The sequence below is a fragment of the Syngnathus floridae genome, chromosome 11, assembly GCF_059516105.1.
Source record: "Syngnathus floridae isolate MCC-2025c chromosome 11, RoL_Sflo_1.0, whole genome shotgun sequence".
Taxonomy (NCBI): Eukaryota; Metazoa; Chordata; class Actinopteri; order Syngnathiformes; family Syngnathidae; genus Syngnathus; species Syngnathus floridae.
Window position 1 is genome coordinate 5,770,602 of NC_142423.1, and position 13,865 is coordinate 5,784,466.

At 45.0% G+C, this 13,865-nt stretch overlaps 1 protein-coding gene across 3 annotated transcripts in view; it reads left to right on the top strand.

Annotated features, from left to right (window-relative positions):
• Positions 1–13,865, top strand: part of foxp4 (forkhead box P4) — a 71,023-nt gene that overhangs the window by 24,912 nt on the left and 32,246 nt on the right. For all 3 annotated transcript variants that reach the window (XM_088389697.1, XM_088389699.1, XM_088389698.1), the window contains exon 2: positions 3,549–3,728. In XM_088389697.1, coding sequence (XP_088245823.1) covers positions 3,558–3,728 — 171 coding nt within the window. In that variant the 5' untranslated portion in view covers positions 3,549–3,557. The remainder of the gene's footprint in view (positions 1–3,548; positions 3,729–13,865) is intronic.

Here is a 13,865-nt window from a genome sequence, read left to right on the forward strand (position 1 = left end):
CACACTTATTCCCTCACTTCTTTGCCTAATAAGCAGCGTTCCTGTGAGCTGATGCAAGGCGAAGGAAACAGAACAGGCGTTCTGGGACCGTTGGAAATATTCCCACATGAGGCATAACATGATAAAGACTTATTATCTCACTAAGCTGCTGTAAACACAGATGCGCGCATAAATACACACTGTACACAACTCTCTCAGTTGCGCCTTTGCTCTGACAACAAACTCGGAGTGAACTTGCTTTAGGAGTAGTGATGAGCGCTGACCAGGAGGAATCTGACAGAGCCAATCCCGCTAACAAAGCCACAGAGTGTAGCCGCTCGCTGGGCATTGAAGTTGTTTGAACCCCACCCACCCACCCACCCACCCAACACTCCCCCACACCACCACTCCCCCCGGCAGCAGTGGGAAGGATCAGTCAAGAGTTTGGCTGATTATGAGGGCAATCTTTTCGGGAACATCTGAATAGGCAACGTGTCAAAACAGGACCGGTCTGTGTTCATCAATCACTGCAGTCACATCCGTATACACATATGCAACCCGGCTGTGAGCTAATCTATTACAGTACAAAAGCTAGGTGTCATCAGGAACATGTTGACTCTTATTTTCTCAATCCCAATTAGACAGTTCCCCCCCCCGCCCCTTTTCTCTATCTCTCTGATCAGCCTTGCCTCATCTTTCCATCCCTCTCACTGCGTCCCCTCAGGCTACGGTGGGAATGTCTCTTCCGCACACACTCTCAGGTCAGAGGTTCAAGCTCGAGGGGGGTGGGATCTTATAGCGCGGTGAAGAAGACGACGACGCACAGACAGAGTGCGCTCGGCACGTCCGGGCAGGCCTTTTTCACGAGCCGCTCCTAGTTGCTGCCAGAAGCACTTGAACCTCCAGTTATGTGCATGTCTGCGTGCGTGTGTGTGTGTGTGTGTGCATCATAGACCTAATCAAAGACTTCAGGCTAGATTTATGCCCCTGCCTTTTCCCCGACCTCCATTACACCAGCTTATATACACCCATTAACAGGATATGACAGAGTACACACCCTTTGGAGCGCCAGAGCACATTGACTGTACGTGTGTGTGTGAAAGACAGGTTATGTGCTCACTTCCCCATTAGGTCCCTGTCCACCTGCGAGTTCTATCTCCGCAGCATATTGCTAATGAGGTCAATGAGGAAGCGTTAGCAGCAGATGGGCGTGCAGTACATTACGGCGCCATGTGGGCCCGACAGGCGGCCCGGGTGATTCATGCTCAGTGAGACGCGGGATGACGCCAAGAGTTTTGTCGCGCACTACAAAGTCAGTGGTGATCGCTCGTCACTATGCTTTGTATTACCTCGGGGAGGAGTTTGGCCGAGTAGTGGTCCGCGTAGAGGCGGTAGAGATGCTTGAGTTTGGAGATTAAGTGACTAGTTTTAAATGTCACAATAACGTTCGACATCTTAATTTTAACCTCCCGGGCGGATGGGTGTCAGCAGCTGGAGGGGAGGGTTAGGAAGTGCCGCAGTCTTGATTTATGCTTTTCAAGTGACTGCTTATTAAAGAGGAATTCTTGACCAGACTGTTAGCACCTTGTTCTTCTCAACCGCGACATTACGAGAGCACATTTCTAAACAATTTTATTTCATTAACATTTTCAATTGTTTTAATAGACCACTACAATTCAAGATACAGTTTTTGGGAAGTTTAGTTGATGAATTATTTAACACATCAGGTAATTCATAATAATATTTTAACAGATAATTTTATGCTTTTTAGTCATGTTTAATAATTAAGGGATACTTTCAGATGCAGGTAGAATTCAATTAAATTAAAATCAATAATTTGCAAATAAATGTATCTCAAAAACCTGAACCAACCATGCATTTGTCTGATATGGAAAGAAACTCGATTTTTTAGAGATCTAATTGGTTGGATTAGATGAGCAGATATTTTGCAATTTTATGTAAAAGGTCTGTAAAGCAAGTTAGCCATCGCGGTAGCAAGAGAATGCATGGACAGCTGGAATGGTGACAACAATTCCAAATTGCAGTATCAGTTCACACATGTAGTTGGCATTGATCAACTTTCATTAAAAGCGTGACTGGTGACTTCATCTTGTGGTTACACAATCTGTCTGTAATTGAGCCTTTAATTTTTTCCTCAACAGATGTTGTAGTTGTTAAGCAGCATTATCGTCACCACAAAACTCTCCCGATCTGTTTCCATGGTCAAAAATCAGTTTTGACTATTTGTCAAAAACCCACAGTTGTCATTTATTCTGGAGTTGGTGTCTTCTTTGATATAATGACATCCCAGAGCTGCTGTTGATCAGCAAGTGTGACACGGCACAAGTAAAATCCAGTGTTTGGATAATATGTGGTTCTGCCACAAGATGGGAAAAAACTGAAAACGTTGACCCTTTCAACTTGCATCATTGCCACCTGCACAATAACACATTTAGGCCTCGGTCCCCCAGCAAGCAACTGGCATTATCCCCTTAATGGGGGCTGCTCGTGTGTTATCTTAACCTCACCTGCTGTCACACTTTCACAATGAAAATGTGCGCACACACACAACACACACGCCCATTGCCTCAGAGGCAAAGAAAGTTGGAATCTCTGATGAAATGTCTTTTATTATTTCCACAGAAGGCACAAGTTCTGCTGTTCTAAAAGCCAGCGCACAAACACACAATCCCACAGAGCTGGTTGGATAGAAAGTCTCCGTGGCATTTTGTGTACCCACAAAACGAGCGCATCTGAAGTTTCCATCTAACGCTCGTCTGCCGTGTGTTAATTTCTAAAAACTGCAGAAAGTAGAAAGGCGAGATTGAGCTTGTCATTAGGAGTTTGCAGCTCGCGTGCTTGCATGAAGCTTTGTTTTGTTTTGTATTAGCCGCGTTGTGTGAGCTATACCGGCGCGCTCGTGCGTGCGTGAGTGTGCGAGCGTGCGTCTCGGCACTCCCACGCTCGCACTCCCTAACGATGGCAAATATGCCTGTGTGTTTGCAAGGCGTTGTTTCTCAAAAACAACAACACATCCAGGAACGGCACGTTTTGTCTAGTTTTGTAGAAGGAGGGCGCTCTAATTAGAGAGGCCCTATGAAGGTGCTTCAAACAAGCCTTGTCAAAGAGCAACCTGCTCATGGCTCACACACGGCGCACACATGCCACCTCTGATTATTGGAGAAATGCGTGTTTTATTTAACTATATCGCAGGGTATTAGCAGCCTTGTCAGTTTAGATTTGCTGCCTGTCTGATCCTAATCCGCGCGTACGCTCCCAGACGCACACATCTACATGCAGACAAAAAGTCTTGCTTCAGGTGTCGCTTTGTGGCCACTTGTGCGTGGGTGGTTCATGACCAAAAAGCCCTTTTGCACAAAATGCACACGCACCCACATGAGCGCACACACAATTCACTTGTCTATCTCGCCGTGTGTTTGCTTTAGCATCCAGACTTGTTTACACTCTCAGATAGGAGTGTGATTTCTGTGGAAAACTGTCCAGGTTGCGTTTGTTTAATCCATATTGTCCCCCCCCCATCCCATCCTGTCCTGTTTGTCCACCACCAGGTGCCAGTGATGATGGTGGAATCAGCCTCTGAGACCATTCGAACGACACCGTCCGGCCAGAACGGAGTCAGCAGCCTCAGCAGCCAATCAGACGGCGGAGGAGGGAGAGAGGGCGGGTCTAACGGGGACGCAAATGGAGAAATCAGCCCGGTCGATCTACTGCACCTGCAACAGCAACAGGTGTGTGCGTGCATTCCCCTACGCGTCTATCTAATCGTGATCGTCAAGTTAAAAGACTGCGCTTTGCAACATATGTACAGTATGAACAGCATGTACACGCGTAGTTGTTACATAATGCACACACGGGGCAACTTGTGACAGCCCTTTCATCAGCTCATACTGTTCATTCCTCATTATGCAAATAGTGAAGACATTCTGAGACATTTTTTCCAGAGTTGAGAACCTCAGTGCAACACAATCGTGTGCACAATAGTCGTGTGTCGAGGTTCTGTGTTCATTTGTTTTATTTTGTCCCTCGTGCATAAAGTGTTTGTCAGTGTTTGTGTGTATGACACATCCACACGAAACTTCTCCAGTTAGGTTGTTTGTTTTGTCTCTTGTGCGTCAGATGCAACTCATCCCCCCCCAGAAGCCCCATATTGTATACACCCCCCCCCCTCACACACACACACACACGAAGAGGAAGTGCGCGTTTGGTTTAGGCTCCGCCATGACATCTGCTTATATTCCCGATGAGGCCCACTAAAATAATCTGCCTAATAATTATGATTTCGCCTCACCCGAGGCCCTTCGCTTCCCGTTTCGCCCCCCCCCTGCCCAACTCGTCCCCAGACTGCACCCTCACTCTGCTTCCTCAGCAACCTTCAACCAAGGACACACATGCAGTTAAGCCCGAATGCACATACATAAACAGCCAACCTGTAGCGCACACACAAAGCGAGTCTTTCTTCTCGCAATGTTTTTGCACCTGTGTGTGTGTGTATGCTGGTATTTCCTCTCTTGAGTGAGTTACCAACCACAAACATGCCTCCTTCTCTCTTTCCATCTTTTTCTCTTCCTCTCACTCACTGAACCTTTTTTTTTTGCTTCAGTCCACAGTAGACTGTGAAAGACAAGCACAACCTTTCCTCCAGTTTTTGACCCCACCGAAATAGTATGGCTGCTACATAATGGTAATTGGGTTACCTTAATTTGTTACATTAAACAAAGTACTAATTAGAGTCAGCATACTCTGACTGAAAATTAGAAGTGATCTTGCTTTTGATTGGCCTATAAAAGTAATGGGAAATTTGATCATTAACCACTCTGCTGTTTAGTAACAAAATTGCATAATGAGTCACCTGTAAATTATTTAGATTTTATTATTAGCATTCAAATGAACCCTTACAGCTACTATATATGATATTAATTGACAAAGACAAAAACAAAGGAAAATTTTACTATAATTACTTGCAGTTATTTGTATAAACTTTAATCAGTTATTTTTTTATTTTGAATAATTTTTGTTTTTATTTTACTTGTTAACATTTTTTGTCAATTTTAGTTGGCCATAACATAAGGATACTGCTCACACCCAATATAATGAGATCCAAGAAGACCTGTCAAAAGTTGTTTTGAGATAAGAGTCAAAGTTCATTTTGACATCTCATTGGATTGTGCAGGTGTACCTAAATCTATGTTGAAGGTGGCACAAGCAGAGGTCGAAGAGATTGCCGAAACAGCCGCATGCTTTGAAGGTACCAGGAGGGGCAAAAGGGAAAGAAGGGAAGGCGCTGGTCACTGGTGGGGCCGAAGCGAAGGAATCGAGGGACGAGGGAGGAGTGTAGCGCTGAGACGTGTCAGAAAAAGGGCGCCTGGGCCCCCCTGTGGAATGCGGCCTGTCTGCCTCCCCAGAAAGAACAGAGCGGTGGAGAGAAAGGGAAGAGGGGGGGGGGCAAAAAGCAGTTCTGCCCCATCATGTCGGGGAGAAGGAGGAGGGAAGCAACGAGAACAAAGAGCGGCGGGTGTCACAGGGCCAGGCTAAGGAGAGGTGGAAAAGTGAGAGTGTGTTGCACTTTGTTGAGGTGCACGGGTGTAGACATGCGATGATGCATAGCCGAGCAGAAATGTAAGCAGGATAAATCCTCGCATACCTCCAAACGGTATGTGCGTTCTGACGAGAACCAGGTGTCTTCACTGCTTTCCTTTTCCTTACATCTCTCACCCCCCCATTCCCTCCATTTTTGCAGTAAACTACTACATTGCTGTCTCTTTTTTTTCCCCTCGCCATCAATTAATGGCTTCTTGTGTTCCAGCCGCCACAGTAGTAGTAGCAGCTGGCGATGACAGCAAAAAGAGAGGGGAGAGGAAGGAGAGCGAAATGGCGACAAAAAGGTGCCGTTTCCTTTTAGGAGTGCCACTCATCAGTTTGGGATTTTCCCCCCTTTCTCACTCTCTCTCTGCCTTGGCCTTAAGTTACTCCAGCAGGCAAATAGAAAGTGAGAGGTGCATAGTAGTCATGCTCAGCCTTCCCCAAGGCTATCAAAGGCATATTGGCGGGGGGAAAAAAAAGCAGTTTTACAAATTGGACCAGACCATTTGTCATGTTCTATTTTTTTCCATCCTTGTTGTAGCTCTCGACATGTACACTCACATCTAACGTCTTTGTAATGCCATAATACGTTCAATAGTCCTTAACCATCTTTGTGAAGGGTCTTCATCCAACCCTTACCTGAGGTTGAACCCACATTAACAGTGGCCCGATGACCCTGGGGCCACAAGAAGCTCACTGACGTCGGCCTGATTGGGCCAGTAAAAGTTTTATACACCTAAATTGATAAAAATCATATTGGATGTTTTTAGCACATTGTGCACATTTTTATTATCTCCCCTTACCTGTAAAACCATATTTGAATCCTCATTCATCCCTATGAAACTGTCAAACTAAAATTGGTCCTCATGAAGCAAGCTGGACAAGTTTACATTATACATACATGTACACCCTCACTCGTGCACATGGATGATGTGAGTTAATGAAGGGTGTAATTAAGTAGCCACAGTGATGGATGGAGATTGGGGGGTCCTGATACAGATCTCACATATACACAAACACTGATAATATGATAAGTGTTGCAGGCACGTGTGTGAGAGGACTGCAGATCAGTCCGAGGACCACCTCCTATGTTCCTCACATTCATAAACGGACGCTGAATGATTATGATTGGCTGCTTATGGGTGGAAGCGGAGAAGACTTGCAAAGTAATGGGAGGTGAATGCTGGTCACTGGGACACTTATGTCCCATGTGACCTCCAGCTCTCCTCTACAGTTCACTTTCAGGTCAGGGGTGCGCAGGAGATGGAGGTGACCGCTCAAAAAGAAAGCAAGAGACATTTCCTGACAACACCTTCTGATTTCTTAGTGCAGTGGGATTTCATTTAATCACATTATGCTTGTGCATCTGCATTAGGAGTGCAGTCCTCTTGCACTTCCCTCACTAAGCGCGTGTGTGTGTGTGTGTGTGTGTGTGTGTGTGTGTGTGTGTGTGTGTGTGTATCTGCGGCAGAATGTGCACGCTTGTTTCCCACTCTCATGCGCAGGCCACTAAATCAGTGGTGGGCCTCTCTCTCTCTCTCTCTCTCTCAGTGCTGTCATCTCCTAAAAGCGTTGCATTGGTCTCAGCCAGGCTGTCCTCTTTATGATTGAGGTCAATAGAGGTCAAAGGTCACCAGAGGCCAGGCTGGGTTGCCAAGCATCACAGAACACCCACTGCTGGATAGGCCATAGTACAAAGAAGACTATAGAACAGCAACTTCCTCCAAGAGTGCCCAAAGCTTCAGTACGTTTTTTTGTTTTCTGACTTTTGCTCCCCTAAAGACACTCGAATATAGCTACGATTCAGATATATGACATGACTCAAAAATATGAATACCTTTTTTCACTGTTAGTTTATTGAGCCGAGAAGACTGAGCTCCTTCATTTGCTTCTTCGTACGTCTTGGGTGATTTTCTATGCATTTCTGAGCTGATCATAGAGCGTTCGACTGGACCAAAAAGTGTATCAAATACACATGAAGTGGCTCGCTGTCTGTTGTGAGTCTACAATCCGGCGACAAGGCTACATGGATAAATCGTAGACGCGCTGAAGAATTGGTTCAGCAGGCCAGATAAGCTTGCATGGACACAGTCACGCTTGGTTGACCCAGTCAGCCAAGAGGCTTCGAGACAAGAAAAGACAGATAGCAACCCAGCTAAAAAGGATATGTGTGTCTATGTGTGTGTGTGTGTTTCTGCCCCGTCTTTGTTGTGGAGACTGAGTTATACACACTTGCCGAGGCACCTGGAGTGCTGAGGTTGGCTTTGGTTGCCATGGAAGTGTTTAGAAGCACTTAAGCTCAGAGGGCCGGCCTGTGCTGCCAGGTAAATAACACACACACACACACACACACACACACACACACACACACACACACACACAAGCTGGGGCAGACTTAGCGAAAAGTCTTTTTTTTTTTTGGAGGGGGGAGTAAAATGTTGACTGTTCAGTTAATCTGCTAAGGACATCACCATAGTAACAGTTTCAGGGGTCAACGAGCAGAGCCAGATTTTGTTGTGGTGTTAAGCAGGTGTAATAGGTAGTCGCTACTTGTTTTTGTTTTCACGTAGGAAAGCAACAGCCCACGTAGAAATCGTTTGATAGACTTTTTTTTTAAGTTTTTTGCATACAAGTGTATTATATATATACGTATATATATATGTATATATATATATATATATGTGTGTGCGTGTGTGTGCGTGTGTGTTTGTGGTGTAGGGCTGGGTGTGAGGGTGTGTCCTTCCCCCAAGCCACAGCCAGGTGTAAAAACTCTCTGAACCAAAAACATAAAAAGTTTATTTCTATCAAGGCAGGCAATACTTTTATAGGCCACTGACAAGAACTGATTTTTTTTTCTCTTGAATCTTTTTGTCTACATTTGTCTTCCTGTGAGTGTGTGTGTACGTGTGTTCATGTGCACATGACAGACGGTGTCTGTTTACGTATAAGTGTGCTTTCAGTCTGTCTCCTGAGCCAGGTCTTGGCAGTTTCTTGCATGTGTTATTAGTTTAATTTTTTACTCTCTCCTTTTGGTTATTAATAATAACAGTTAAACAGCTTCCATATGTTCGGCCCGGTTGCCAGGCTGGAAGTATGCTCATCGTGGCTCGGCCCGCACAGCCTCTTGTAGGGGAGGAGGAGCGCTTTCAACTCTGGAGGTCAACCAAATAAGAGCAAAGTGGCCTTTTCGGCCCTGGAGCATGACCAAGCTACTAAACTGTCCTAGCTTATACACGATGAGGGTGAACTAATACAAGGCTCAAAGTATGGCTGTGTGTGTTTGAGTGTGTGTGTTCCGCTGTGGGCTGAGTCTGTCTGGAGTAAGACCTTCCTGTCTTGCCAAACGAGCTGTTTTGGAAACCACAGGGAAACTGCATATGTCCATATAATGTAGGACGCGTGTGTGTATGTGTGTGTGTGTGTGTATAGGCCTATTTGCCTTCAATTAGCCGCTTGGACTGCAATGAGGCTCAGAGTACAGTGGAAACCCCTTTTATATTGTCAGGAAGGGAGTTTCTCTATTTCTGGCCCTTCTCACCTCATTGGAGTCTGTAAATGCTGAGAAACCATTTGGAGTTACTACGTCTTACGATTTGACATGTGATTGTGATGCTAAATTATGTAATGATATAAAGCAGTCCTGGGTATTCAGTCATCGAGCATTTATGACTCGGTCTATACCCTTGCGAATTAATAGAAACGTTAGACGAGTGTCGGGAAGGGGAGGTTTTCTCATTCCACCGCACGGTTTTGCACTGAAGAGAACCATCTGGAAAACAACGTCCTTCCTGGATTTTCAAACAGGTCGCTTTTGTGAAAAATAGGATGAGGAAAAAAAAAAGAAATCTCAAATCGGCAAGCATTACAGCATATTTTGATGTTCCTTTTGGAGTTTGTGAGTTTTTATTGCCTTGGCTCTAGAGCACGGTCTTTCCTCTCTTTAATGGTCAGTCTGGGCCCAAAGGAGCGGCCATTTTAAAACCTCAGCTCTCTAACTGAGACTTTATATTGCGGAAACATCACATTAAAAAAAAAAAAGTTGCTCGTGCTTGGTTGATGTCGGTGTCCCAGATAGCAAAAGATTGAGGTGCCACTCTTGGGCAACCGGTTTGAAGTCGCTTTGAGTGGAAACAAATGGTTGCAAAGCCGGTGAGGGAGATGATTAATTCCAGAGAAAGCGAAGCCCTGTGTGATGACGACTCAGACGAACGGGGCAAAAACTTGGCCCGGCATCGCCTGTTTGTAACTCGCTGTAAAATTGGGAGGCTTTAGCAAGATTTGACTCCGTCTGCACCCCACTTATGTATACCTCCAGGAAACGATGATACGCTCGCCGTTTCCCGAGGCGCTGCAGCAACAATAACAATATGAAATTCAACTTGAATAATCATGGCCTGTCGATCAAACTAAAAATGGATTTGATTTGAAGGCGCACAAGTGATGATGCCTAGTGGACAGGGGATAGCCGGGATCACGGGGGTGACCCAGGAGGAAGGGCAGCTTTGACCAGCTTTAGCTTGGCTTTCAGCTTCAATAACAGCCCCCCGCAAAAGATTGTGTAGAAAATAAGCCCCGCCCCTCCCCTGTGAAGCTGTGTCTCCTGCCGATCCAAAATCAGAAAGCATGCAGGCCTGTAGAGAAGCAGCTGGGTGTGACGGGCTTTTCTCTGCATCTTCACCCGCTGTACCCATCCCCTTTTGCCTGCGTCCCCCCCCCTCGGGGAGGAGGAGGAGGAGGAGATCTATATGGATAGAAATACGTTCCAGCCCCTTTTCCCTTCAACTTTACTGTGCTTGCGGTGCGATTTGCGCACTTTCTCACTTTAGCTGGGTCATGAAACAACAGGCCTCTCACTTCTTGTTTTTCCCGCAAATTCCTCTTGGTCAAAGTGAAGAAATGTGATCCCACCTGCCTCCTCCTTCTCCCCATAGGACAGCAACCCCGTGCTCGCCCCGGGGACTGTTTACCGATGAAGGAGGGAGGGGTGAAGAGTGGATGGTTGAGGGGGCGGGGGGGCACGTTTGTTTCGTTTTGGCCATCAACAATGGACCTCAGTCAGTGCTGATGGATTACTCCAACATATGGTACCCACCTGTCTTTTCCCTCCCTATTCTAGACTTCACTCTGTTTAGATTACTTTGCTTCTCTCTCCCTGTCTCACCCAAACACACTGGATGGATTAGAGACCAGATTCATCACACACACACATGTGCACACGCACGTGCACACCCAGACCTGTTTGCTTTAGCAACCTGAACCAGACGCACACGGACACCACACGCACACACAGTCTAATGGAGTGAAAAAGAGATCAACCGAGGATTTTTCTCGTGCGTGATGGCTAAAATATTCACATAAAAGCTATAAAGGAACAATGTCAAATTCTTGGCCGCACAGGTTGTTATAGTTCACAAAAGGTAACAAAATAACTAACAGTAAAATTTGAAATAACAGTTTTGTTACTATTGCTAAAATACTAAAGCATTGATAAAAAGAAAAAAACTTGCTTTAAAAACAATTTAAAACTAACTGAATTTAAAAAAAAAAGTCAAAACAAAATGAAAACTGATTAAAAATCCCAAACTCCAGCAGTCACCCATTGAAAGATCATCATAGACTTGACACGCACACACGTGCACTGCTAAATGAAACGTCTCCTTTTCTCAAAATGGATCTTCTTTACAGACTCTCTTTCACGCCCTCGTTAAGAACAAACTTAGTTGTCAGCTGTTTTTCCCGAAACCTTGTTGCAAGGTGAGACTGTTCCTCGCCATGTGTATGTGTATGTGGGTGACCCTGCTAAATTAAAAAAATGCACTGTTATTAAAGGCTGTGTCAGAGGCGATGATTTACAGAAGGGAGCGATGACAAGTCAGAAGAACACACGCACGCGCACACACACACACTCGGGCTGTGTGCTCTCAGGCCTCCAAGCTGAGCGCTGACCTCGTCACCCCTCCTTCCCCTTCCTCCTCCTCCTCCTCCTCCTACCTCTCTCACTCTCATAAAACCTGTCTGACACCATTGATGTGTGTGTGAGTGTGTGTGTGTGTTTTTGTGTGTGTGTGTGTGTGTGTGCGTGCGTGCGCGCTCCTCGGCAGCACAAAGACTCTGTTGTTGGGCCTCCCTCTTAGGCCTCTCTCATATTTTCTTTAAAGGTGCAGTGCGCCCCCAGGAATGCCACAGGGGGAACAGAGAGTTGGGTTTGGGGGTGGGGGTGAGGGGTTGGGCGTTTAGGAGGAGCTGGTTGTGTGTGTCTGTGTGTGTGTGTATGCGTTACAATGCTACAGCTCACCCAAGTCACAGAGAGAAAAAGAGAGGGTGAAGATGAGATGATGAATGAGTGAGGAGGCCCAACAATGAGGAAGGTATTTTCCTTGGAAATTGTAGCTGTATCCCAAGTGGTGTAGGGTCTTGAAATTTTAGCATAAGTTTCACTAAGGGTACAAAAACAAACAAAAAATGTCTAAAACGTCCTAAAGGTTAAAAAGACATTGCATTTGTGTGTATGCAATCAGCCCCATCCACGGCCTCTTAATAAGTCACCGAGCAGTGCGTCATTGTACTGTTTGCCAACACTAAAAGTGTAGACATATCCACTATAGATCTACAGCCAACTTGTGTTTACTCTTAACACCTCCACAACTGTGGAATTTGGCAAATACAGACTCTATCTTCATTTTTTTTTCATCTTTCCTTCCCATTTTGTGCCGAAATGTGAGTCGAGCAATACTTTATTTGGCAAATAATTATGTAAAAGTATTAATAACAATATTAATAATAATAATATATTTTATAAAGACCTCAATGCCCACAGTGCTGGTAAAATAGTAACTTAACTCACTTCACATTTTTGTCTTGTGTTGTCAAACTTTGACTTGTGAATAAGCTTCAGATATGCGACTGCTCGAGTAAGGTGAAAAAAAAACCTTCAGGTGCAACATACAAAAACTATAAAAGTATTTTTTTTATATAACACAATGCTAATTTTTTCATTATTAAGACATTTTGTGGGGCTGCTGAAACAGATTCATACCATGTCACTTCATTCCAATAGGGTAAATTGATTTGATATAGCTGCAAGAAAAATTTGTCTGATATATTATTTTTATTTGATGTTTTTATTACCTAGTCACGGAATAAATGGCACTTGTAAATCAAGGCAGCGTTACATTTAAGTTGCGGGGCATTTACATCAACCTTTACATAAATCCACTCTCCCTTAATGCTGTTTGAGTTTTTTTTTTTTTTGTAATTATCACATGCTTTCCAGAAAGGCACCCATGAATAGAGGCGTAGAAGAGGAGACAGGCATCAGCTCTGCTCTGTTCGAGCGTTTATGAAAGCCATAAATGCTTCTTTAATATAGTGGTAATCAGGGTGGTAATTTGGGTGGAATTGTCCTTTATTGTTGCCAGACATGGCTTCCCAACTCCTGCCAACACACACACGCATAGACACACATAGAGACAAAAAGCGCACAGCCGCTTTCGGGCAGACATGGTGTTCAAGGCCTAATTCACACCACATGCCAACAAACTGGGCGGTTGTGTGTATATGTGTCTGTGTGTCTGTGCTTGTTTTAATGCTGAGGTCAAACCAGTAAATGGGAGGGGGTTCCCGAGATTTTGGTTCAAGTGTTAAAATTCATGCGTGTGTGTACGTATACAGGCACGTCCACGGCCACATCTGTGTATGTGTGTTTTAATTGCGGTCTCAGCAAAAGTCGCAAGTGCGCTCCATCCAGATGGTTTCCATCATGGTGACTGCATAGAGCATTTCTGTCTCTTTCAGCTTGCCTCTAATCTCTCGCTCTGTTTTTGCAATTAGACGTTACTTAATGTGCCAGAGTGTCTAATTTGACAATTCATTAAATAGGTGACATTATACAGTAACACCGTGCCGCACTCTTTCACCAAAACATTCTTCTCCCTCTCGTTGTCAAATTGGAACTCATTTTTTCGCCACGGGCGCTTTGCCTACGCCGAAGAACATCCCGAATCGCGGCGGTTAATTTGCGGCGTCGGCGCGTGCACACGCAGACTTTCATAAATCAATATTTACTAAGCAACCTTTCCCCTTTGAGTCAGAGGAAGCAAATGTGCATCCTGCTGTCTCCCCTGGCTAACCCTCCATCACGAGGTTTGTTTGTGTCTGTGTGTGTCAGTGTGTGTGCGCAGCTCTCGTGTTTTGAAATGGGTGTTTTCTTATTTTGTTTTCTGCACGGTTCAGACATTCCTGCAAAAAGACCTTTGCCTCTGGAACAGATTTGTCTTGACAATAGC